The following is a 25803-nucleotide window of genomic DNA, read 5'->3' as shown; positions in this document are numbered from 1 at the left end:
ATGAAACAGTTCCTTCCACGTCACGGTGCACTGGACGATAACGTTCCCAAGTCACGATGATGTTGAAAATTTTCCAAACTGCTTTCAGCTCAGACGGCGTTGTCGATCCTTTCTCGAGATGCACCAGGTACAGTTCTGGAGTTTTTTTTTTTTTGAAAAGGTCCAATAAACCAAATTTCCAGTTTTGCTTTTTGGGTGTTTTTGAAACCGCCTTGAGTCAGGGGTATTAAAAAACACCCAAAAAGCAAAAACTGAAAATTTGGTTTATTGGTCCTTTTAAAAAAAAAACTCCAGAGTTGATCACGATACTTGATGGCTTTGCTGTGTCACGTCATCTTGAAGAGGGGAACTATACCCTTTCTCAGCCTATTTCTATTATCGGCCTATCAGCACTTTGGTCATGAATTACAGCTTAAATAAAATGTTTTTGCCTGTTCCAAAGTAATAAATAGCTCAAATAAAAGTGAGCAAGCAACTCATCATTGTTGTTACATCTGAAAATGTTGATTTAATAGCGGAAAAAGGCAAAAGTGATGAAAATTGGTCGAACGGCTTAGTGTGATTAAAATGGGTATATTTCCCCGACTTCGATTACGTTCAACTTAAGAGTTTTTAGCTCTTCTTTCAGCACACTCACAGGGATTATGGGTTGCAGGATTGAATATGTAATAAATTATTAAATGAGTATTTATTATTGAGGTTTTGCAGCGCGACTGTGTTTCAAATGTAGGTGGCGCCAAAATGAGGTTACTTGCCAAAAATCGCATTCCTTTCTGCTGGATTGAAGAACAAAATCGCTTATTTCTCATGATTCCCTGCATCAATCATAATGAAACTGGTTGCAAAAGACGAGAATTTTTTTTTCCTTTAAAATAATGAACATCAATTTTTGGGCGCGCAAAAATTTGTGACCTTTTTCTTTAAAAAACATGTTTTGGAATACGAAAAAATTAGTTTCCCCGTTCATATGAATGAAATAAACAGATATATAGTTGATAACAGATGTGTTGACGTATATTCAACATTTTTTATTAATTTTTGACAGACTTTCTTGCCAAATAGTCCAAATTACTATCTTTTTCTAAATTTACATTTTCCTCATAGAAAAATCAAACAAATTTTGGAAAGTTGTACACCAAATTGTTGGAAATAATTTTTCTCATCCGAATCCGGCATAAGTTTTGTAAAAATGTTGATTATGGAGGAAAAAACACATTTTTTTAAAAAAAATCATAGGTTTAAGCTATTTGTTCATAGGTGGCGACATGTGTCTTTTAGCTTTGCTGCAAATCCTCTATAAGATTGATATAATTCATAAATAAGAGTTTAGAGCGCAACAAAAAGTGCGCACCTTCACAAATGTTGCCTTGTTAGCTGCGTGTTGAGTGCGAGAGCGCGCTAGCGAGCTGCGAGAGAGAGAGAGAACAACGAGTGAGAAAACAGCGAGATGCGCGCGGCCAACGAAAGAGAGAATGAAGATTGTCAAATCAGTTATGTGGTTGATTTGTGTGGAATAAGACGTGTTGTTTGTTAATTGCAAAATATCTGCGTTTATATTATATAAGATAGTCCCCGATCACGACACTCACATCCATGTCGTACAAGCCACGGAGGTCCTGTTTCATGAGTCGTTTACCTGGATCGTCATGGCTGTAGTTTGTAGCAGATATGGTGTCTTCGGGAAAGTTGTTCAAAATTTAATGAAGGTCCTACATCTGAGAATTAGGTACTAAAGGCCTATGTAATTTTTTATGTACAACGGTAAAAAAACACGATTAAAACCCATTTCATAAATAGATACCCTAAATAGGGAGACTGGTCTAAGCTTGCATAATCGATCTGGCAACGTATGTTTTGAGCTTGGCAACACTGATAAGTTTTGCTGGGCGTAAAGGCAAATGCTCGTTTGGATACGTCAAACTCGTGTCTGTTTGGGTACGTCAAATTCACTTCGACCAGTCTCCCTATTAAGGATCTCTATTTCTGGTCACTTTATTTTCATTTTAATGCATAAAAATATTGACAAGACAACATTTTTTCGATGTATCAACTATGGTCCCCTTGGAATGAGCTGTCAAGTCAGAAACCCAGTCAGAACGTTCTAGCAGGATTCTAGCAGAGTTCTTACAGAGTTGCATATTCTTACAGCATTTTAGCAGAAATGTTCTACCGTTCTAGCAGGATTCTGACAGAACCAGCTCTGCTAGAATATTTCATGACTGGGAAGGACCGCGAGGTTATTTTTTCCAAATTGATTTAAATATCCATTTTAAACTCTTTGTGGTCGTACAAAGGGTCATTGTACTCAGATAAATAAGCCATACATTTCGACGATTTTTCCCATACAAACTTCTAGCGATTAGAGGGAGGGGTTTCCATGGTCAGAATAAGCTCAAATTTGGAATTTAGCCTCGTCTTTATCGAGTAGGGTACGTTATCCATTAGTGGACCCCTTTCCTATAGTGGACCCTCTGAAGGGTTCAAGCGTGTTGTTGCCTACAAATCTTTTATTTGGCATGTTCGGCATCATTTAAATCAATGTTGACTGCATTTTTATTTTATGATTGAATTAACTATTGAATCACTTTTTGACTGATTATTTAACTTCAGCAAGTCGAAATAATGTAATTTTAAGGAACTTTACTAAAATAAAGCGAAGAACTGCTCATTATGAGCAATTCTCTACAAAACCGGCCGATTTCGACCATTTTTATTTTTTGTATTTTTTTATTTGGCTCAAACTTTGTGGGGGCCTTCCCTATGACCAAAGAAGCCATTTTGCATCATTAGTTTGTCCATATAAATTTCCATACAAATTTGGCAGCTGTTCATACAAAATGGTACGTATATATTCGAAAATCTGTAACTTTTGAAGGAATTTTTGATCAATTTGGTGTCTTCGGCAAAGTTGTAGGTATTGTTAAGGACTATTTAGAAAAAATAGGTACACGGAAAAAAATTCCCGATTTTTTATTAACTTTTTTTTCACAAAAACTCAAATTCCAAAATACGTATTTTTTGATTTTCGAGATTTTTTGATATGTTTTAGGGGACAAAAATCCGCAACTTTTGAGCTATAGAGAAACATGGTCAAAAAATCTGCCGCCGAGTTATAATTTTTTGAAAAACTGGTGATTTTTGGAAAAAATCGAAATTTCATGCATAAAATTTTTTTGACCTCATTTTTTTATGCAAAATTGAATTTGCAATCGAAAATTACTTTACAGATTTTTCGATAAAGGGCCCCGTTTTCAAGATATAGCCACCGAAAGTTTGATTTCTGCGAAATATTTGCAGTTTTTCAATTTTTAAAAATAGTGACCATGAGTGACCATTTCTAAAAATATTTTTTTTGAAAAGTTCAGAAAATTTGCTATAAAATTGTCTAAGAGACATTGAAGATTGGACCTCTGGTTGCTGAGATACAGCGGCTTAAAGAAAAAGAAACACGAAAATTGAAGTTTTCTAAGTCTCACCCAAACAGCCCACCATTTTCTAATGACGATATCTCAGCAATTAATGGTTCGATTTTCAATGTTAATACATGAAAAATTCGTGAAATTTTCCGATCTTTTCGAAAAAAATATTTTGAAAAAAATTAAATCAAGACTAACATTTTAAAAGGGCCAAACATTGAATATTATGCCTATTAAAAATGCTAGTATTGATTTAATTTTTTTCAAAATACTTTTTTCGAAAAGATCGGAAAATTTCACGAATGTTTCATGTATTAACATTGAAAATCGGACCATTAATTGCTGAGATATCGTCATTAGAAAATGGTGGGCTGTTTGGGTGAGACTTAGAAAACTTCAATTTTCGTGTTTCTTTTTCTTTAAGCCGCTGTATCTCAGCAACCAGAGGTCCAATCTTCAATGTCTCTTAGACAATTTTATAGCAAATTTTCTGAACTTTTCAAAAAAAATATTTTTAGAAATGGTCACTCATGGTCACTATTTTTAAAAATTGAAAAACTGCAAATATTTCGCAGAAATCAAACTTTCGGTGGCTATATCTTGAAAACGGGGCCCTTTATCGAAAAATCTGTAAAGTAATTTTCGATTGCAAATTCAATTTTGCATAAAAAAATGAGGTCAAAAAAATTTTATGCATGAAATTTCGATTTTTCCAAAATCACCAGTTTTTCAAAAATTATAACTCGGCGGCAGATTTTTTGACCATGTTTCTCTATAGCTCAAAAGTTGCGGATTTTTGTCCCCTAAAACATATCAAAAAATCTCGAAAATCAAAAAATACGTATTTTGGGAATTTGAGTTTTTGTGAAAAAAAAGTTAATAAAAAAATCGGGAAATTTTTTTCCGTGTACCTATTTTTTTCTAAATAGTCCTTAACAATACCTACAACTTTGCCGAAGACACCAAATTGATCAAAAAATTCCTTCAAAAGTTACAGATTTTCGAATATATACGTACCATTTTTGTATGAACAGCTGCCAAATTTGTATGGAAATTTATATGGACAAACTAATGATGCAAAATGGCTTCTTTGGTCATAGGGAAGGCCCCCACAAAGTTTGAGCCAAATCAAAAAATACAAATAAAATCCATTTCCGGTTTTGGTAGAGAATTGCTCTTATCGAGCATAAATATGGGGGGTCTAATATAGGGCAACGAAAATCCAAACTTTTCGCAAAGTGGACCCCTGTTAATTTAACCTTCAAAAATGTAGAAAACTGTGTATTTAAGCAAAAGCTTCTCCTAAACATACAATAAATGCTTGTTGTTATCAACCTAAACGCATACTTTTTTCAATTATGAGTTTACATATAGCTGTTTCATGTTAAAAGTACCAAAATGCTAAAGCCGTAAAAATATATAATTAATCAAAACTATAGTCAATTGTACTTAACTTAAGCATCATAATTGTAGTTTGAAATGATATTTTATAATAATAAATCAAGAACAAGACATTTTTTCAAATAAACATGCGTGGTTTTATGAGCACCTGTTTAGTTTCGATCAACCATTTATGTAATGAATATGAAAAAATGTGCATCAAAATTATTATTTTTTATTATTTTATGTTTACAGTGATTTTTGAAACGATTTCTCTGATCTTTTTCGGAAATAAATGTTTTTAAATGTCTGTTAGGTTTTTTTGTTGCTTAAGAGCGAGTCCACGAGCAAAGCATACCCATCTCGCATCGACCTCACCAATCTGCCTGAAATATTCAGGGGTTGTTTGTACATATAAAACTAGCATCTGGCCAAAATATGAGCACTCTAGGTCAACGGGAAGTGATAAAAAAAATAAGAAGCTGCTTTTTTCTGGTGTCATCTAGTATCCTTGGAAACGAACTTGATTTTCAATAAATGTGAATCTAAGTTTTTTTTTAACTTTCATTTTTTAAAGGGTTAAAATGGATGAAAACAAACATTTTTATGCATGTTTCCAATGTGAAATTGTCTCAGGAACACGATTATGATAAAATTATCACCAGAAAATAGGATCTAAGGGGTCATCTGAGCAAAAATTTACTACCAAAAAATTCACTAAAAGTAAAAGTGTCTATTCAATATGTTAAACTGCCTTACCCAAAGTGGTCTCAGTCTCAGATGGTAGTCCCAGATGTCCCCTACAAGCTGCAGGTCGAACCGAGTTGATATCTGGATGGAACACTTTTTTATTTCAGTTTGAAAATTATGCTATTTTTTCACTAAAATGCCAATAACTCCCTTTAGAATTAACCAATTGAGATGCTCTACCCTGCATTTTGTTGCATTTTTGAAGCCCTTTAAGATGCATTTTGAATTTTGAAATTAAATTGAATTTTGCCTAAGTTATAGCCTTTTTAAGATTTTTTACGTGTTTGAACCTTCAAACTTTGTGTCCCGATTTGCCCCACTTCCCGTTGACCTAGAGTGCTCATTTTTTGGCCAGATGCTAGTTTTATATGTACAAACAACCCCTGAAAATTTCAGGCAGATTGGTGAGGTCCAAACGACGTCCCATACAAAGGGGTATAAATAAATTTCCCATATGCATTTTCATCGTTTTCGCCTACAACATCCAGTACTTTGTTCTAGAAATCAGGAGGAAATCCAGTTTTTTCGCGAAAATTTAACATGTAGCCTTATGTGTGGGACAAACTTCAAATGCGTTTTTCTCAGCTTGCTGTTTTTGCATATGGGACATTTATGCGAACATGGGCAGTAACGCACTTCGGAAGGAACCGGTCAAGAAAAAAATCAAATGAGCAGCAGCGGCAGCGCAAGCAAGTCAGAGAGGGTTAAGAAAAGCCCCAAGAAATCGCTCCCTCTCCTTTGTTCTGCTGTTCGTAAAGCTGTTTCTTGACTCCTTTCCTTCCAATCTGCATACTAGCCTTAAAGCCAAATTAGTTAACAAAACATATTTGTTTATGATGAAAAGTGAGCAAAATCTATCTTTTATTCATTATATCTATCATTAGACCTACACCATGCATCAAAACATCAAATATCGGTTAAATTTGGTATAAAAATAACAGTTTGCCTATAGTGGACCCGGGTCCACTATAGGAAAAGGGGTCCATAACAGGAAAAAGAAACTTTTTTCAAATGGCTATTTTTCTGCTCAAAAACAAATAAACTGATAAAACAAATAGTCAAAATTGTTCAAAAGACTTCAATTTTCATTGTTTTGTACAAAGGGTTATGAAAAAGTGCTTAAAATATTGAAAATTGGTGAAAAATGTGCTTCGGCTCTACTAGGGGGTCCACTAATGGTTAAAAGAGGGTTAAAATATTCTATTTTCAAAACGAAATTGCAAAAAAAAAAGATTTTATTACTGCGTTCAACACTGTTCTGTGATTCGTCTTTTCGGACTGTTCAGCCCAAGTCCCTTTTTCATTGAACCCATCAACTGACAGTTCGTCGCACAGCAGCAGATGTTTACGCAACAACAGCAAAAACGTCCGGCCGATCCGAATTTCACAACAAATCAACATCTCGCCGGCGTAATTTCAATCGGCTCTCCACCCGAATTTGGTGCAAGTTCTGTTTACAGTTTTGTGGCAGCGAACGCGCGATTACATCACTATACGACCCGAGCAGTAACTTGCAAATGCAATGAACGACATTCGCCGCCTGAAGGAGCAACAGCGCGAAAAACATCCCGGCTTTGCGCCGTACCTGGAGTGCATGACCCGGTCCCTGTTCACCGGGCTGGCCACCTTTTGCTTGGGTAGGTTGCGAGGCAACTCGTGGGTGATGCAGATCTTAATATTATCCTCTTTGATTTCGCAGGATTCTCCACGACGTACTTTCTGCAAAAGCTCGTCTCGAAGCGGTTGCCCTATCCGTTGAAGACCAGCATCCTGATTTCGACGCTGGTTGCGACGGGAGCGGCCTACAAGGTGACCGCCGACCGGACCAGCTCCTGCCAGGCAGGGTGGATGGCCGCGGAGGGCAAGTTCACAGCGCTGTCGAACGTTGAGGAAGGTGGTGACGACGAGGTCCGGCAGGAGGAATTGTCGTAAGGATGGCCTCGTCGCTGACCAGACTGCGATGCTGGCGACCAATGGTGCAGCGGGCACTGACCGTATGTCGACGACCTCCAAGTCCCGTTTTGGGGACTGTTGTTAGCTTAAGATGTAAATACACAGAGTCTAGTAAGTATAAGGGATTCAAGGGCAAGTTTCAGGCCAAGGCTGCTGAGGGTAGCGAGGAGGATGGGGAAGGATCTTCGCAGGAGGTGGATTTGGACGACGCCGAGTACGATGCGGTGGCCAACAGTGCCATGCACGTCCAGAAGAGGCTACAGAACGAGCAGCACGTGTTTATCATTCAGCCGTACGTCAAGTGGGGCCCGAAGAAAGTCGCAAGCGATCCTGAACATCAGCTGCAGGAAGCGGAAGCGCTGGTACGATCGTTGCCCCGGTGGACCATCGAGCACAGTCTGAAGGTGCCGCTGGAATCGCTAGAGAAGCGACAACTCTTTGGCACCGGAAAGCTGGGCGAGCTCAAATCGACCCTCCGGAACCTGCAATCCGCGGGAAAGTCGGTGACGTGCGTCTTCATCAGCAAAGGAACGCTGACCTTCAGTCAGAAGCAACTACTCGAGCAGCACTTCAAACTCCCCGTTATGGATCGCTACTCGGTCGTGATCCAGATCCTCCGACTGCACGCCATCAGTACCGAAGCCAAGTTGCAGGTCGCCATGGCCGAGATTCCGTACATTTGGTCCCAACTAAAAGACCAGGACGGCAAAGGACGCGTCTTCCTGAGCGAATCCCAAAAGCAAATGCTCCGTCTGCGCGAGCGAAAGCTCAAAACCCAACTAACCGCCATTCGGTCCCACCGAGAGCTCCTCCGCAACAAGCGCAAACAAAAGGCCTACCCGATCGTGGCCGTTGTCGGCTACACCAACGCCGGCAAGACTTCTCTCATCAAAGCCCTCACCGAAGAGGAATCCTTGCAGCCTAAAAACCAACTCTTCGCCACCCTGGACGTCACCGCTCACGCCGGCCTTCTCCCGTCCAAACTCGAAGTGCTCTTCATGGACACGGTCGGCTTCATGGCCGACATCCCGACCGGCCTTATCGAGTGCTTCGTCGCAACCCTCGAGGACGCCATGTTCGCCGACCTCATAATCCACGTGCAGGACATCTCCCATCCAAACCACGCCGAACAGAAAAACCACGTCGAATCAACCCTCGCCGCACTCCTCAAATCCACCGGAACCAACAACGAAAACCCCCCGAACATCATCAACGTGGGCAACAAGGTGGACCTGCTCCCAAACAGCACCCCGCCGTCAAACCTGCACCTAGTCTCGTCCAAAACTCTCGCCGGGGTCAACGACCTGCTCGCGAAAATCGAGCAGAACATCCTCGAATCCACAGGCCGCCAGCGGATCATCATCCGGGTGCCGATGGGAGGCGCCGAGGTGGCGTGGTTGTACAAGAATGCAGCCGTAACGGAGACGGGCGCCGATCCGGACGATAGCCAGCGCATGTTGGTGAGTGCGGTGATAACGGATGCCAAGTTGGCCCAGTTTCGGCACCAGTTTGTGAACAGGAAAAGGTGAGGTTTGAAGTGAGGGAAAATAAATAGTTTTGTTTATTGTAAAGAAGTTTGGTTTTTAATTGATTGAGAATGACAAATATTTTCATACAAAACATTTTTTTTTGTTCGTGGACAATCGCTAAACATTTCCCGTGCTCCGCATCCTTTTTCCTTCCCCGGTTAATGGTGGAGCGGCCCGCAATGGATGGCTTTTATGGTGTTGCCTGTCCTGTCCTGGTAGAATTGGTTTTTATTCCCTTTTATCAATTTCTAAGCTGGTTTGGACAATCATCACATATACATGACAAAATCCAGTCTGCAATCTGATAAAATCACCATCTCCATGAGAAAGCGAATGCCCATTCAAACCTTTGGATAATCGAAACTTCGGATAATCGAGGCTTTGGATAATCGAGTGTGGACTGTAGTTGGATAAATTAAAAAAAATCATCGCGCCCAAACATTTTAAATAAGATTATAAGATTGTTTAAGTTGGTAAGCCTTTTTTGTTCATGTAGATTCTGAGGTTTTCTGAAAAAAAACGTCCCAAAATTTCGGGACGTTATTAAACTTAAAAAAAAAATTCGGCGGTCTAATTCAACAATTGAAATTGAAAAAATATGCACGTAAAATTAAAAAAAAATCCGAGTGCAAACGAATTTTTGAAAACAAAAGTGTTCTAAAGTCCAGGGTTGTTGCGGAGAAATCGAAAAAAATCGCGCCGTCCCAAAACCGAATCCTCGCAAAATCAGTGCCATTAAAAATATTAATTTCGCGACAAACATAAAAATAAGTTTAATAATAATTTCAATGTTTCAATCTCTGAACGCAGATTCTTGAAACGTCGAAAACTATTATTATTTTTGCTAGGATGAAGAAAAACTAGAGGGTAAAGCAAAAACAAAAGTGTTGGCAACCAAGTAATCAAAAATTTAAATTTCAACATTAAATGTTAATCTAAAAAGCAAACATAATTTAAAAAAAACATAAAATTTAAAAAAAACCTGGATCTTTAGTTTTGAAAATTAAAATACAGTTCGTACTCACCAAAGTGTCACTCAGAAAAACCGAATCGATTTTTTGATTTTAATTTTTCTTCGCAAAATATAAAATACACTCAAACCCCGATGGTTTGACACCAACTGTTGTCAAACGAACGGGGTCACTTTTTAGTTTGACACCCCTTTTACACGGAGTTCACGCACACTATCAAACGTTTGTTTTGATAGTGTGAGCGAGCGCCGTGTAAAGTGTGACAGTTCGTCACATTTTAGTTTGACTTTGACCAACCAACGGGGTACAAACTAAAAAAGTGTCAAACGGAAAAGTGACCAACCACCGGGGGTTGAGTGTATAGGAATTTAAGAATTTGAGAAATTTATTTTTTGTTTTCTTGATTGTTTTTAATCTGAATATTTTTATTTTGACATTTAAAATTTCTAATTTCTTCAATTTTTGATATTTTTTAATTTTAAATTCCAAATTTATTAGAGTTTTAAATTTCAGATTTTTTAAATTTTGAATTTAGAAATCTGGACATATGTCTATAGCTGGAGTTTTTTTTTTTTTGAATAGGTCCAATAAACTAAATTTCCAGTTTCTGCTTTTTGGGTGTTTTGGGTGACACCCAAAAAGCAAAAACAAAAAAATTGGTATATTGGACCTTTAAAAAAAACTCCAAATAGCACTTTATGAAACAAACTCAAGAAATACCGATTCTTTAAAATTTTAATCTTATTTTTTTAATACATTGAAAATAAAACATGGTTAGAATTTTTGAATTGACAAACATTACTCAAAACTCGAAAGAAAATAAATTCTCAAAGTCATTAAGCAGATGAGCAATTCGCTGAGATTTAGGTCATTCCATTTTTTTTTTTTGAATTTTTTAGTCCGGCTGCAACTTTTTTGGTGCCTTTGGTATGCGAAGACTAACATTTCAAAAGGACCAAACATTGAATATTACGCCCATTTAAAATGCTAGTCTTGATTTATTTTTTGCCAAAATATTTTTTTCAAAAGGATCGCAAATTTTCGATTGTTTTATGTTTTCACATTGATAATCGGACTATTAGTTGCTGAGATATCGACATTACAAAATGGTAGGTTGTTTTGGTGAGATTTAGAAAACTTCAATTTTCGTGTTTCTTTTCCTTAAAGCGATTGTACCTCATCAACCCGAGGTCCAATCTTCAATGCCTCTTAGACAATTTTATAGCAAATTTACAGAACTTTTTGGATTTTTTTTTTGAAATGGTCACTTATGGTCACTATTTTTTTAAATCGAAAAAGCATATATTTCGCTAAAATCAAACTTTCGGTGGCTAGGTATATCTTGAAAACAGAGACCTTTATCAAAAAATGTGTAAAGTACTTTTCGATTGTAAATTTAATTTTACACTAAAAAGTTACGTCAAATTTGTTTTTGGATGAAATTTCGATTTTTTCCAAAAATCACTATTTCTTCAAAAATTCATATTGCGCAATTCCCACTAACTTGGATTTCGCACTAAATTATTGGGTAAATGTTTCAAAATTGATTTAAAAATCCATTTTAAACTCTTTGTGGTCGTACAAAAGGTCATTGTACTCAGAAAAAAAAGCTTTATCGTTGTAAACAATAATATCAGCAATCTAAGCTTCATTTTAGGTCCCAATTGCGACTATTTTCAAAAAAGTTGTCTAAAAGTGGCTTTAACTTGAAAACGGTCATCTTTATCAAAATTTCACTAAAGCACTTCAATTCAATTCAATTCGGTTTTAATGGTGAGTAATCAAGATACAATGAGTTATTTTGAAGTGCATAACAGAGTTTTGGAGTTCCTTTCAGCTGTGTGTTGCACCGTAATCCATTTTGGAACAATTATTTCTTGAACTAAGGCACTAGCAAGAGTAAGAAAAATTAAAAAAAAAACTTACAGAAATTGCAAAGGAAAGGGCATAGGGGAAGAGAAAGCTTATATCTAGATCACAGGTTATTTATCGTAGATGTGTTTGATCATCAGTTCCCCAAGGGCCAGGAATTGTTCCGCCTTGTTCCAGCAGCTCCGAAACCGCGTCATCATCTTCCCCGCGAGAGCAAAGAACTCCGGCAGGGTGAAGAGATCTTCCCCGGTGACTTCTTGCTGGGCCGTACTGCCGCTACCGGCAGCGACCACGCTGGCGAACGAACGCCCCCAACCAGGAGGGAACGCTGAGTTTTCCGCTGGAACCGTACGCTGTCCAGCTGCAGGAACGGCTGCGCTCGTACTTCGCTGAGGAGGGTGGGACGCTGCTGCTTTCTTCTTCCACTTTTCCTGCTCCTCGAGGTAAGCCTTGCGCGCGACGCATCCGCGGTAATTGCTGGTATGGTTGCCGTCACAGTTCGCGCACTTTACGCGTGGCTTGGTTTGTTTGAAGCCACGCGTAAAGTGCTAAAGCACTTTTTGATTGCAAATTCGATTTTACATCAAAAAATGAAGCTTAAAAAAAATAGCCAGCAAATCCGCGCGATCCGCGCCTTCCGTAACAAGCCTGGATATAGTTGTAAGGGCAGTGCGTTTTCGCCGGGAACCTGGTGCATAAGATATGTCAAGGCCCGTTCTTACACAAAAAAATCGCGAATTTTGCATAGCGATCGATTTGAATGTTATTTTATCAGGATTTCTCAACTTTCTACCAAAACAATATTCTAAACTCGCACCCGATTTCCGCTCAGCACGGTAAAATGCACAATAATGGGTTTTATTTATTCATCTATTGACTTGCTTATACATTTAACACATTCACTATATTTTTGTTTAATATTCCGTTACCACCTTCTCGTTACCGTTACGTTACGTGTTTGCTTGTTTCGCCAACCCCTTCTAAATCATGCGTGTGTCTGTGTGTAATACTTTACTGCAGCAGTTGGTTGGTTTATTTTGCGTTAAATAGCTCTTTGTATTAAGGTTTTGTTAAGATTTGCAGTTGCAGTTTACTGTTAAGGTGCTTTGAGAAAGTGCAAGCTAGACTTTCGGCAACAAAAAAATACTCTTTCCACGTGTGTGTGTGTTTTTGCTTTGTAGTTTTCAATTGCTCAATTCGAGTTGTTTGTTGACTGTACGGAATGACTTGAAATTGAATTGTAGACTGTGGTGTGTGTGTGTGTGATTAGATAGCTCTGCTTGCTCGCTTATTTTTGAAGAAAAATGCCGCCCCAATTTACCTTCCTCTTACTCGACGTCCGCGAACGCACACCGCACCTTGTCAAACACCTCGTCCGGTCCGGCCACGGCGTCGATCGTCTTGACCAGATCCTGCGCCCGGTAGTGATCCACGATGGGCATCGTGTCGTTGATGTACGTGTTGAAGCGCTTCTTCAAACTCTCCGGGTTGTCGTCCGAGCGGCCGCTGCTTTCGCCGCGCTTCAGACACCGGGCGATGCACTGCTCCTCGGTGCACTCGAAGAACAGCACGAACAGCAGGCGCACCTTGTCGCCCATCTGGCGGTTCCAGCCCTGCAGGTTGTCCTCGTTGCGCGGGAACCCGTCGATCAGGAACTTGTCGTTGCCGGTGGACTGCGGAAGAGAGAAGGATTGTACATAATTTACAAAGAAAAGATCAAAAAAATTTTTACGAAAGCCCATACATTTTTGGCAGGTTGCTCAAACGAAACCATAACAACGTTTTTGCCTAGGTAAACGTGGGTTTTATAGAAGGGTAATTCTCTACCAACTCACACGAAATCGGGAAAAGTTGCCCCGACCCCTCTTCGACTTGCGTGAAGCTTTGTCCTAAGGGGTAACTTTTGTCCCTGATCACGAATCAGAGGTCCGTTTTTTGATATCTCGTGACGGAGGGGCGGTACGACCCCTTCCATTTTTGAACATGCGAAAAAAGTGGTGTTTTTCAATAATTTGCAGCCTGAAACGGTGATGAGATAAAAATTTGGTGTCAAAGGGACTTTTATGTAAAATTAGACGCCCGATTTGATGGCGTACTCAGAATTCCGAAAAAACGTATTTTTCATCGAAAAAAACACTAAAAAAGTTTTAAAAATTCTCCCATTTTCCGTTACTCGACTGTAAAAAAATTTGGAACATGTTATTTTATGGGAAATTTAATGTACTTTTCGAATCTACATTGACCCAGAAGGGTCATTTTTCATTTAGAACAATTTTTTTCATTTTAAAATTTCGTGTTTTTTTTAACTTTGCAGGGTTATTTTTTAGAGTGTAACAATGTTCTACAAAGTTGTAGAGCAGACAATTAAAAAAATTTTGATATATAGACATAAGGGGTTTGTTTATAAACATCACGAGTTATCGCGATTTTACGAAAAAGAGTTTTGAAAATTTTTGTTTTTGGTAGAGAATCAAAGAAAAAAAAATAAAAAAAAATTCAAAAAAAAAAAATAAAAAAAAATTACAAAAATTAAAATAGCTTTAAAATTTAAAAAAAATAAAATTATAAAAACTAAGATAATTAAAAAAAAACTCGAAATTAAAAAAATGAAAGCATTAAAAAAATTAAAAAAAAAATAAAAAAATAATAAAAACTTAAACTAGATTTTAAAAAATAATACTTAAAAAGATTTTTTGAGCCGACATTGAAGAGAGGGGGCGAAATTTAAAAACAAATCTGCTGGTTTGCTACCGTGGCAAATGAAATGATGCACGAAAAAAAAACAATTTTTAAATTGTAAAATATGTTAAAAAATAAAAATATAAAAAAATTTAAAAAAATGGAAAAAAATAAAATAAAAATTTAAAAAAAAAATTAATTAATTCAAAAATTAAAAAGAAACAAGGCCGATGCAAATATTTAAAAAAGTTTTTGTCCCTCGGCCCTGGCCGAGGTCAAGGGGGGGGGCAAAAAAATAAAAAAATATAAAAATTTAAATAACAAGCCATAGTCTACACATTTAAATGAAAAATGTGTTTTAAAATGCATTTTACACTTGTTCAGTTGTTTTGCAATCATTAGTTTTCAAAAAATCTAAGATCTGACAAAAACAAAAATTGTATCGAAAAAAAAGATTTTGCATCGAAAATTTTCAAAAAATCTTAAGATTTTTTAATAAACCCAAACATGCTAAAAATGATTTAAAACGCAGAAGAATGTATTTTAATTTGATTTCAGCTGGTTGCACTTGAATTTTCATTGAAATTTTGAAGTTTATTGTAAAAATATTTTTTTGCCCCCTGATTTTTCGGGTCAATTTTGAAGGGGGGGGTGACAAAAACTTAAAAATATTTGTACCAGCCTAAACAAAAATTAAAAAAGCTAGAATTTAAAAAAAATAAATTAAAAATTTAAGATAATTGAAAAAAAATCTCTAAATTAAAAAAAAGAAAGCATTAAAAAAATAAATAAATAAATTAAATAATTAAAATAAAAAAAACTTAAAAAGATTAAAGAAAATATATTTGAAAAATAAAAAAAATGATTTTTTGGGCCGATATTGAAGAAAGGGGGTGAAATTAAAAAAAACGGAATATTCTATAATCTGGAAACTTGGAAAATTTTAATAGAGATCGTACTCGATTATCCGAAATCCTCACCAAAATTTCACTCCGCACAAGCGAGTCACGTTTATTTTAATTTTTCTCAAAATTTGGATCGTAAAAAACACGACTACAAAAACCTCTAAAATTATGTGGTTTTCTGTAATTTAAGATGGCGGCAAATAATTCATTTCGCAATTTAGGATTTTTTTAAAGGTTTTATGAATTTGAGTTTTATAAAATTATTTTTTTCCTTTTAAATTAAATAACACCAACCAACAAAACTTCTGCGCAGGCTCAACTCCAAAAATATTTAGACAGTCACGGATGGTTTTTCTATAAAGTTTGTAAGGACAATGGCAGGCCAAGTGCGAATGATGCTGATGATACCTCTTCAGTTGACGCTCAGGCGAGGAACATCCTGGAAGGAGCGTCACTGACTACATCCGTACTGCCGTTCTACGCATAATTGTCCCATGTTCAAAAAAGTGCAACTGAGAAAAACGCGATTGAAATTTTTCGACCGATTTCTGTGTTTCTACGCATAATTGTCCCAAGGGTTCCTATTCGCCCTATGTGTCCCTTATCGCCCCAGTTAGCAGTTTATCACCCTTTTGTGTGATCCTCTTGCTATACAACAGGTAAACAAAGCATAATGCTTAGTAAAACTAATGATTCCGTGTAAAAAATACATGGTGGGACAATTATGCGTAGAAGTTCAACGATGGGACAAACAGACTTGGTGTTGTTTTTGATGAGTTTCCGAACAAAGTACCAGATTTTATGTGTTTTTCTTAAAGTACACATCATACTAAACTTAAAAATGGCATAAAGTCAAAATCGTCAAAAACTGACATGGGACAATTATGCGTAGAACGGCAGCGTAGTCCTGTTAGATCATTCTTGATCAAGACAGTATAGCTCTGGTTCCTTGCAAGTATCCTATTTTCTTATCTCCACGTTGGCTTGGTTTTCATGATGACCTAGCTGGTGGCCTGTGGAAACGGATCGTAAACCTTTGACCACCGCGGATCAAAGTCGAGACGGCTAAAACAAAGGGGCGCGACAATGTGGGAAAGGGAAGTAATTTGTGATTGTAGACGCTATTGTTTTGATTCGCAGTATGTTGAGTCAACTGCTGTGGATGTACCTAAATCATCGCACAACGGGATTTCTCTTCTCTTCATTCTCAGCTACCATCTATCTTCTGTTTATTTTGTTTCACTGATTTTCTAACGCGGCTTCTGTTTACTATCCTCCATTTGATTTCGATTTTATTCATTTGATTCTCTTATTTCTCAACGCTTTTTCACTCTACTTGTAACATACTTTCTGCTTTCCCTTAATTTGGCAGCGATGTCAATTTTGTTTATCATGTGCCTTTTCTTTATTTATCTATTTGAATAATTTCTCATCTTTCCTCTAAATTGCCCTCAATACAATCTAAGCTTGTTTATTACCTCTATTTATTATTTAATGTTAATTTCTTTATCTACTTAATAAATTACTATCTTTCTTTTACGATTGATTCTTCAAATAGTATATTTCTTTCACTGTCCATTGTTTTCAATCTTCACCCTTTTCTTCAAACAAATGAGGTTCGAGCCCTTACTCAATTTATGGAATGATCAAATAATTAACACAAATATTACTATTGTACTTTTGGTAAACTTTTATAACATGCTTAGGACCAAAAATTCGCAATTCGCAATTTTCAGTGTAAGAACGGGCCTTGACCGATCTTATGCACCAGGTTCCCAACGAACACGCACTGCCCTTACACCTACATCTCACCCTTGCTCTGAGTCAGTACGAGCAGCACGCTAGAACACGCTTTGAGTGTTCGTGCCAGGCATGCACACCTTCTTTTCCGGTTACGCATTTTAACTCGGCCGGGGGTGGTACATTACGTAGGGTTTGATGTAAGTATAAGCGCCTAACCATTCAAAGTGTGCCTATCAATTTTCATTAAAGCAAAAACTGTTTTATTTTTAGTTTGAATTCAAAAACTAGTTGATATTTTACTGTGTATTGTTTTCTCCTGAAATATTCCCTAATGTTAAGTCGTGTTTATCTGTTGCTATTTCTTTTGTCGCGGTGTTTTGTTACAATTTTTGGTCCTAAGCATGTTATAAAAGTTTACCAAAAGTACAATAGTAATGTTTGTGTTAATCCTTTTATCATTCCATAAATTGAGTAAGGGCTCCAACCTTGCTTAAGAAAGAGGTGAAGTTTCAAAACAATTGACAGTGAAGGAAATATACTATGTAAAGAATCAAAAGTAAAAGAAAGATAGTAATTTATGAAGTAGATAAAGAAATTAACAATAGTTAATAAATAGAGGTAACAAACAAGCTTAGATTGTATTGAGGGCAATTTACAGGGAAGATGAGAAATTATTCAAATAGATAAATAAAGAAAAGGCACATGATAAACAAAATTGACATCACTGCCAAATTAAGGGAAAGCAGACAGTTTTTTACAGCAGAATCAATTGGTAAAATAGAGTGGAAACATCGCTACCAAATTAAGGGAAAGCAGACAGTTTGTTACAGCAGCATCAATAGGTAAAATAGAGTGTAAAAGCGTTGAGAAATAAGAGAATCAAATAAGTAAAATCGAAATCAAACGGAGGATAGTAAGCAGAAGCCGTTTTAGAAAATCAGTGAAACAAAATAAACAAAAGATAGCTGTTAGCTGAAATGGAAAGAAGAGAAACCCCGTTCTGCGATGCTCAGGTACATCCACAGCAGTTGACTCAACATACTGCGAATCAAAACAATACCGTCTACAATCACAAATTACTTCCCTTTCCCACATTGACGCGCCCCTTTCTTCTAGCCGTCTCTACTCTGACCCTCGCTGGTCAAAGGTTTACGAGTCGTTTCCACAGGCCACCAGCTAGGTTACACCTTGTCATCATGATGACTAAACCAAGCCAACGTGGAGGTAAGAAAATAGGACACTTGCAAGGAACCAGAGCCATGCTGTTTTGTCCAAACAGCACTACGGATGTAGTTGGGCTCTTTCCGGGATGTTCCTCGCCTAGGTGTATCAACCGACGAGTATCATCAGTATCATGCACCCTTGGCCTGCATAACATGCTTAGGACCAAAAATTGTAACAAAACACCGCGACAAAAGAAATAGCAACATATAAACACGACTCAACACTAGGAAATACTTTAGGAGAAAACAATACACAGTAAAATAACAATTAGTTTTTGAATTCAAACTAAAAATAAAACAGTTTTTGCTTTAATGAAAGTTGTTAGGCACACTTTAAATGGTTAGGCGCTTAAACTTACATCAAACCCTACGTAATGTACCACCCCCGGCCGAGTTAAAATGCGTAACCGGAAAAGAAGGTGTACATGCCTGGCACGAACACTCAAAGCGTGTTCTAGCGTGCTGCTCGTACTGACTCAGAGCAAGGGTGAGATGTAGGTGTAAGGGCAGTGCGTGTTCGTCGGGAACCTAGTGCATAAGATCGGTCAAGGCCCGTTCTTACACTGAAAATTGCGAATTGCGAAAGTTTGTAAGGACAATTACTGCTATTCGCTACTCCCACATATTGCATGCAATTTTTGCTTGTATGCATCAGCGACAAGACCCCAAACTTCATGCTTTCCCTCGAGATGTCATTTCTGTCTATTTTGTAGGTCGGTGTAATTTATAAATTAAGGAATTTAAGAATTTAAGGATTTAAGAATTTAAGAATTTAAAAATTTAAGAATTTAACAATTTAACAATTTAAGAATTTAACAATTTAAGAATTTAGCAATTTAAGAATTTAAAAATTTAAGCATTTAAGAACTTAGGAATTAAAGAAATTTAGAAATTTAACAATTAAACAATTGAAAAATTTTGGAATTTAAGATTTTAATAATTATCTTATTGAAAAGTTTTAGAATATAAGAATTTAGGAAGTTGAGGATTGGTTGAGGATTTAAGAATTTAAGAATTATAGAATTAAAGGTTTTAAAAATTTGAGAATTCAAACAGTTAAGAATTTCAGAATTTAGGATTTCAATGATTAAAAATTGAAGAATTTAAAGTTTTTTCTTAATTTTAACTAGGCCGATGCAAATATTTTTCGACAAGTCCTAGGAACAAAATTTCTTTCAAGAATCTCACGCTTGGATAAATTTGGGCAAGATCCACGGCACCTGCTAGCAAAATTCTTATGCGGTGTTTTTATCTATACATTTTTGTAATTTTCATCATACAAACTTCAACGCTGAACAACGACTCCTTAAATTTAACCGATTCGGTTGAAAATTGACACAAATACTTTTGTTTTGCCAAAAGAATCGAGTAAAGGGGTTTTACTAACGTCTTTTTTCAATGTTACCCAAATGATTACACACTTCACTTCTTATTAAGCTGTTTATCGCTTGATTTCAAGTGGAACTACTTTTAAAAAGCTGTAATAGAACGCCAAAGTGCTGATGAGTCAACACTGGTTGCTCGATGCAACTCATGCATGCATTTTGCAAATAGCCAGTCCAACTTCTCCTTCGTCCAGAATTTTCCATTCCATCAGCTGTTTTGGCTGGTGTTCAAATTTCAATGGAAAATGGGGCTTTTCTTCACCAGTCCCTCATTCAGGGTGCGCGCCTGCGCCATATCATCGTGACAAACCAATTTTTTCTTCCTTCCTTCCTTCCGTACCCAGTACAATGTCGCTAGAAGTGATGATGGCTCTCTTCAAAATTTCCTCCAACAATAACAAAATAAATGCTCGGGAAATTATTAGAAACAAAAAAAATGCTAAAAATAGTGTCGCACGCACCGGCCACGCAATGTCTCCGCCGCGGAACATGTGAGCGACCACTTTGGTTCGTTCTGCAGCTTGGGCAATTATCGATAATTTAATTTCCTCTTTCCCCCCACAATGTTGCAACTCATTCTACGAGCAATGTTTTTTTCCCTCAGATTATGTCAGCCCAGAACTCTTGCTCTTGCTGCTTATCTCCGACGGCCAAGGACAGCGGCCGTCCCCTTTTCCCACACCGGACCGGCCGGCCACGCGTTATGCAAGCCGCCTTTCCCTTATCAGCAGCTGTCGCACCCCGTTCCGGTCAATTGAACCGTGAACAACAATCACAGCAAAAGAAGCGCTGGGGGCTGGACCGACTTACCGCCTTGGTCGCGTTGATGGCGTTCTCCAGAAGCGAGCAGGTGATCTCCACCGGAACGATCCGTCCGTTCTTGATGTTGTCCTCGATGAGCGCCCCAAACTCGGAGCCCTCGCGCTTCCGTTCCTCGCGCAGCAAATCCCCCGCGGAAAGGTGCGTAAAGCCAAAGTGCTCGACAATCTTCTCGCACTGGGTGCCCTTGCCGGCCCCGGGAGCTCCCAGAACAAACACAATCTTTGGCTTTTGCTCGGTGCCCATTTTGCTAGAGGTTCCGGTGCTACTCCAAGACGCTACTCCTGCAACGCTGCCAGTACGACTGACTGCAAACGATGACGATAACGGGGTCACGGACCTTGAAACGCGGGTTGAGCCGGAGGAGGAGGAGGAGGCAAGGTGGCCCACTTGGGAAATCAACCCGGTGCTACTGTTGTTGCTCAAGAACCGCGCGACCGTACGACCGATGGCGTGAGTCATAAACACTGTTTCGAACCGCTGACCGGGGCGCGCTGGAGCTGGCTAATCAAATTAGGACACACCGGCGGAGCGGGTTTCTGTAATTAATTTCACTTTAATTTGCCGACTTTACGTAAAAATTGCGAGCGGAGAAGCGCGGCGCGAGCGAACGACGGGAAAGAAATGTGTTGACGTTTAGTGACAGCTAGCTGTCAGTTGACACGGACCGGTGTTGCTTGAGCTTTTCGACCAGTTGAGAGGAGTCCAAAATTGCACGCAGAGAAATTCGGATAAAAACACATATTATTTCAAGCAAAACAATGTAAAAGGTCCTAAGTCCAAAATGTAAACAATCCAGATTTTTTGTGCAAACAATGCCAAAAGTCTTTAACTATCGCTACATATCGAGGATTATATGAAAAACATGTTTTTTCTATGAAAAAATAACTGTTTTACAAAAGGCCAAAGTCAAAGAAATTTTGTTTGTTTCCAAAACACTCATAGACACTTTACTTCAAAGGGTCAATGTGGAAACTGGGTTGTTTTGTTTTGAAATCGTGTTTGGTCCATGGCCAAAACAATGTATTTCAAAACAAACAACGAAACAAGGTATGGCCCTTTGTTTCAAATTAGTTTAAAAAAAACAGCGGACGGAACGGAACAGATTAGCGACGCCGTGGGAGGCCGCGGATCACATTTCAACTTCCGGATGCGTCGAAAAAGGGCGACCTCACCAACCTGGTCCACGCGAACATCGATCAGTTCAGCCAGTACTGGCGGGAATGGCCCGGCGCGTTCTGTTTCATCTCGCCTTCATCCACCGGCGGAAGTAAGGAAAGCGGTGAAATCAGACATACAGATAGTGATCGCAACAGCAATTCGTTAGTATTTGAATTTAACTTCCACTTTCAGATCCATCAGCACCAAGATTAGCACACATTCCTGTCCGCGCTTCTGCAATAATTAAATTATTCTTTCGCGATGGAAAACCTTCGGCCGCACGGACGTTTACCATCAGTCCCGCTTCGGCAGCAACGAAATTAAACAGAACCTACTTCCGCCAACGACTATTTCATGGATCAACCTAAGACGACTTCCGAAACAACCCGGCAATGGTGTCAAGCACTGATGAGGCATGCGGAAGTGGCCACACGAGCGCCAACACTTCGTCGCCGGAGCAGCGGATGCGCCAGGGTCCAAAACGTTACACGCTGTCCTCGGACGCGGTCATACACCAAAGTGAAGAGATCGAGGAAGGTGTTGGTGGAAAATCGCTACAAATTTGTTACCGAAAGCAAAGGCGGCCAGTACAAGTCAGCGCCGTTCCAGAGTCGAAATCCAACACGTGTTACTCATTCTTTGAAAACTACCGCCAACCGCCACTTTGACTGACAAATCCTTCGCGTTTCAACGCCATCCGCGACATCTCCAAATAACGATTTTACTTTTTCACTAACAAAGATTTACTTTAAATAAAAGTTTCCCAGTATTTCTGGGATCCTCAAGACGTATGTCATGATGATTCTAGCCATTTACTATACATATTAAAACAAACGACGGCAAATCATATTAATGTTATAATTTATTTAATATCCTTTCCTCATGACTGGTAATGATAACAAACATCGATTAGGTGAAAAGTACAGAATTGATGGTCTTAGTACCAGTATGTATAACTACCTTAAAACATCACTTTTTATCTTCTCTAAATGTTGAATCTCAGATTAGCAATTCCTTGTCGCAGTAAATACGAATCGCTTTTTTTGTCAAATCCACCCGTAAGCTAAGTGAAGCAGTTCACTCAAGACAGCCAAGCATTTTTCCCACCTACTCGTGGCCAAAAACCACCGTCCACGGTCTCCAGCGAAGTAATTTCCCTGGTTGGTGCTGTTCCGGCTTCAGTCTCAGCTTACACTCGAGGGATACCGTGCACGAAAAACCAGATGTAACTGGCCAGCTCCAACGGTTGGTTCGGCTTCGAAAAATCCGCGAAGGTTTGCCACTTGCTGGAAGCCAAAATGAAATTAACTCTGTGTTGAAAATTACAATATTAAAACCATGAACTTACCTCTGCGAATGGAGGAGAAACTCAGCGAACACTTGATAACATGAAATTTTGTCAAAAAAAGATCACTAACCGCTCAAAACTATTTAAAAAAATATATATATTTTTTAAAACGAAAGGCCAAACACGAAAGCAAAAGTTGTTTGGGTTTGGCCTGCGGCCAAAACAACAAAGGGAAAACAAAAACAAACTGTTATCGTGTTTGGCCCGAGGCCAAAATGGAAAATGAAACTGTCGATGTTTGCAAAGGCGCTAACACGCAAAGGGTCTAATCCGATCCCGCACTGCTAAAACTTTCGCTCGAGGCCTATGTGCTTTTTTCATTAATTTTATCGGGATAATTATGTTTTTTCATTAATTTCAACATAAGGATGCATAACCATACTAGTTTTACACAAATTGAGTGAATAATTTTTGCAGACACCTTTATCCGCTTGAAATAGGAATTAAAAAACTAACTGCAAATTTCATCCTTGATTTTCTCAATGTTTTGAAAAATGAGACCGGCCGTTTTACAATGTTTTGCTTGATTTATTTTTTCAATACACTCAACCCCCGGTGGTTGGTAACTTTTTCGTTTGACACTTTTTTAGTTTGTACCCCGTTGGTTGGTCAAAGTCAAGCTAAAAAGTGACGAACTGTCACTTTTAACACGGCGCTCACACACACTATCAAAACAAACGTTTGGTAGTGTGTGTGAATTCCGTGTAAAAGGGGTGTCAAACTAAAAAGTGACCCCGTTCGTTTGACAACAGTAGGTGTCAAACCATCGGGGTTTGAGTGTATTCCCATGATTATTTTTAAAAATGCATTGAACATCAGTAATTTTTTTCTAAAATTCTAAAATTTTAAAATTCCAAGATTCAAAAATTCAAAAACTCAAAAATTCCAAGATTCAAACACTCAAAAATTCCAAGATTCAAACACTCAAAAATTCCAAGATTCAAACACTCAAAAATTCTAAAATTCTAAAATTCTAAAATTTTAAAATTCTAAAATTCTAAAATTCTAAAATTCTAAAATTCTAAAATTCTAAAATTCTAAAATTCTAAAATTCTAAAATTCTAAAATTCTAAAATTTAAAATTCTAAAATTTAAAATTCTAAAATTCTAAAATTCTAAAATTCTAAAATTCTAAAATTCTAAAATTCTAAAATTCTAAAATTCTAAAATTCTAAAATTTAAAATTCTAAAATTCTAAAATTCTAAAATTCTAAAATTCTAAAATTCTAAAATTCTAAAATTCTAAAATTCTAAAATTCTAAAATTCTAAAATTCTAAAATTCTAAAATTCTAAAATTCTAAAATTCTAAAATTCTAAAATTCTAAAATTCTAAAATTCTAAAATTCTAAAATTCTAAAATTCTAAAATTCTAAAATTCTAAAATTCTAAAATTCTAAAATTCTAAAATTCTAAACTTCTAAAATTCTAAAATTCTAAAATTAAAATTCTAAAATTCTAAAATTCTAAAATTCTAAAATTCTAAAATTCTAAAATTCTAAAATTCTAAAATTCTAAAATTCTAAAATTCTAAAATTCTAAAATTCTAAAATTCTAAAATTCTAAAATTCTAAAATTCTAAAATTCTAAAATTCTAAAATTCTAAAATTCTAAAATTCTAAAATTCTAAAATTCTAAAATTCTAAAATTCTAAAATTCTAAAATTCTAAAATTCTAAAATTCTAAAATTCTAAAATTCTAAAATTCTAAAATTCTAAAATTCTAAAATTCTAAAATTCTAAAATTCTAAAATTCTAAAATTCTAAAATTCTAAAATTCTAAAATTCTAAAGATCTAAAATTCTAAAATTCCAAAATTATGAAATTCTAAAATTCTAGAATTCCATTATGTTTTTTTTGTAAATTATTTTTTTCAAGGTATTGTTTTTAAATTTTTGATTTTATGATTATGTTTTTTTGGGTCCTAAAATTAAGCTTAAATTTAAGCTATTATTGTTCACAACGATTAAGCTCATTTTTCAGAGCACAATGGCCCTTTGTGCGACTGCAAACGATTTAGAATTGATTTTCAAATCAATTAAAAAAATTACTTCGTGGCCCTTCTTGACAGAAAAGGCCCTACTTGACTCGTTCCAAGGGGATCATAGTTGATCTTTTGAAAAAATATTGTCTAGTCTCGTGTCTAGCATTTTTTTTTGCATTAAAAAGAAAAAAAGTGATCAGAAATGTTTTTAATCGTATTTTTACCGTTTTACATAAAAATTACATAGGGCTTTAGGGCCACGTTTAGGACCCTATTTGGTCCTGAAATTTTGCTTAAATTTGTGATATTATATTATTATGTGATAGCTTATTTTTCTGAGTTCAATGTGTGGTTCAATGGCCCATTGTACGAAAGGATTTAAAATGGATTTTTGATTAAATTAAGAAATTAACATCGCGGCCCCTCTTGACGGAAAAGGTTCTACTTGACAGCTTGTTCCAAGGGGACCATAGTTAATCCATCGAAAAAATGTTGTATTGTCAATTCATTGTTTTGCATTAAAAAATAATGGTCAAAAAATGTTTTTTACTTGTTTTTTACACTTTTTTACCATTGTACGTAAAAATCTCCATAGAGCTTTAGGACCCTATTGAAATTATTCCAATATTTTTTCGACCTTATGGGAAACCCCTCTCCAGCAGCTCGCTGTCAGTTGACGCATATTTCC

At 37.0% G+C, this 25803-nt stretch overlaps 3 protein-coding genes across 3 annotated transcripts; 2 read left to right on the top strand and 1 right to left on the bottom strand.

Annotated features, from left to right (window-relative positions):
• Window positions 1-6989: 6989 nt before the first annotated feature.
• LOC6039132 (transmembrane protein 141) lies at window positions 6990-7823 on the top strand. Its single transcript, XM_001848741.2, has 2 exons — window positions 6990-7183; window positions 7246-7823. Exons 1-2 carry the CDS (start codon window positions 7069-7071, stop codon window positions 7476-7478), a joined length of 348 nt encoding a protein of 115 aa, XP_001848793.2. The 5' UTR covers window positions 6990-7068; the 3' UTR covers window positions 7479-7823.
• On the top strand, window positions 7454-9073 carry LOC119765004 (putative GTP-binding protein 6). The gene has a single exon (XM_038262262.1). The coding sequence runs from the start codon at window positions 7481-7483 to the stop codon at window positions 9026-9028; it is 1548 nt and encodes a 515-aa protein (XP_038118190.1). The 5' UTR covers window positions 7454-7480; the 3' UTR covers window positions 9029-9073.
• Window positions 9074-12687: 3614 nt separating this feature from the next.
• LOC6039131 (UMP-CMP kinase) lies at window positions 12688-21246 on the bottom strand. Its single transcript, XM_001848739.2, has 2 exons — window positions 20617-21246; window positions 12688-13544 (listed from the first exon to the last, which is right to left on the bottom strand). Exons 1-2 carry the CDS (start codon window positions 21085-21087, stop codon window positions 13200-13202), a joined length of 816 nt encoding a protein of 271 aa, XP_001848791.2. The 5' UTR covers window positions 21088-21246; the 3' UTR covers window positions 12688-13199.
• Between the last annotated feature and the right edge of the window lie 4557 nt (window positions 21247-25803).

The sequence above is a fragment of the Culex quinquefasciatus genome, chromosome 3, assembly GCF_015732765.1.
Source record: "Culex quinquefasciatus strain JHB chromosome 3, VPISU_Cqui_1.0_pri_paternal, whole genome shotgun sequence".
Taxonomy (NCBI): Eukaryota; Metazoa; Arthropoda; class Insecta; order Diptera; family Culicidae; genus Culex; species Culex quinquefasciatus.
This window is presented reverse-complemented; position numbering and strand designations above follow the sequence as displayed.

Bases quoted from the DNA above. Each gene is read 5' to 3' on its own strand.
- LOC6039131 (XM_001848739.2), bottom strand. From the start codon at position 21,087: ATGACTCACGCCATCGGTCGTACGGTCGCGCGGTTCTTGAGCAACAAC. The intron at 13,545-20,616 runs GTAAGTCGGTCC...TCTCTTCCGCAG, and splicing joins CCATCAACGCGACCAAGGCG to TCCACCGGCAACGACAAGTT.
- LOC119765004 (XM_038262262.1), top strand. From the start codon at position 7,481: ATGGCCTCGTCGCTGACCAGACTGCGATGCTGGCGACCAATGGTGCAG.
- LOC6039132 (XM_001848741.2), top strand. From the start codon at position 7,069: ATGAACGACATTCGCCGCCTGAAGGAGCAACAGCGCGAAAAACATCCC. The intron at 7,184-7,245 runs GTAGGTTGCGAG...TTGATTTCGCAG, and splicing joins GCTGGCCACCTTTTGCTTGG to GATTCTCCACGACGTACTTT.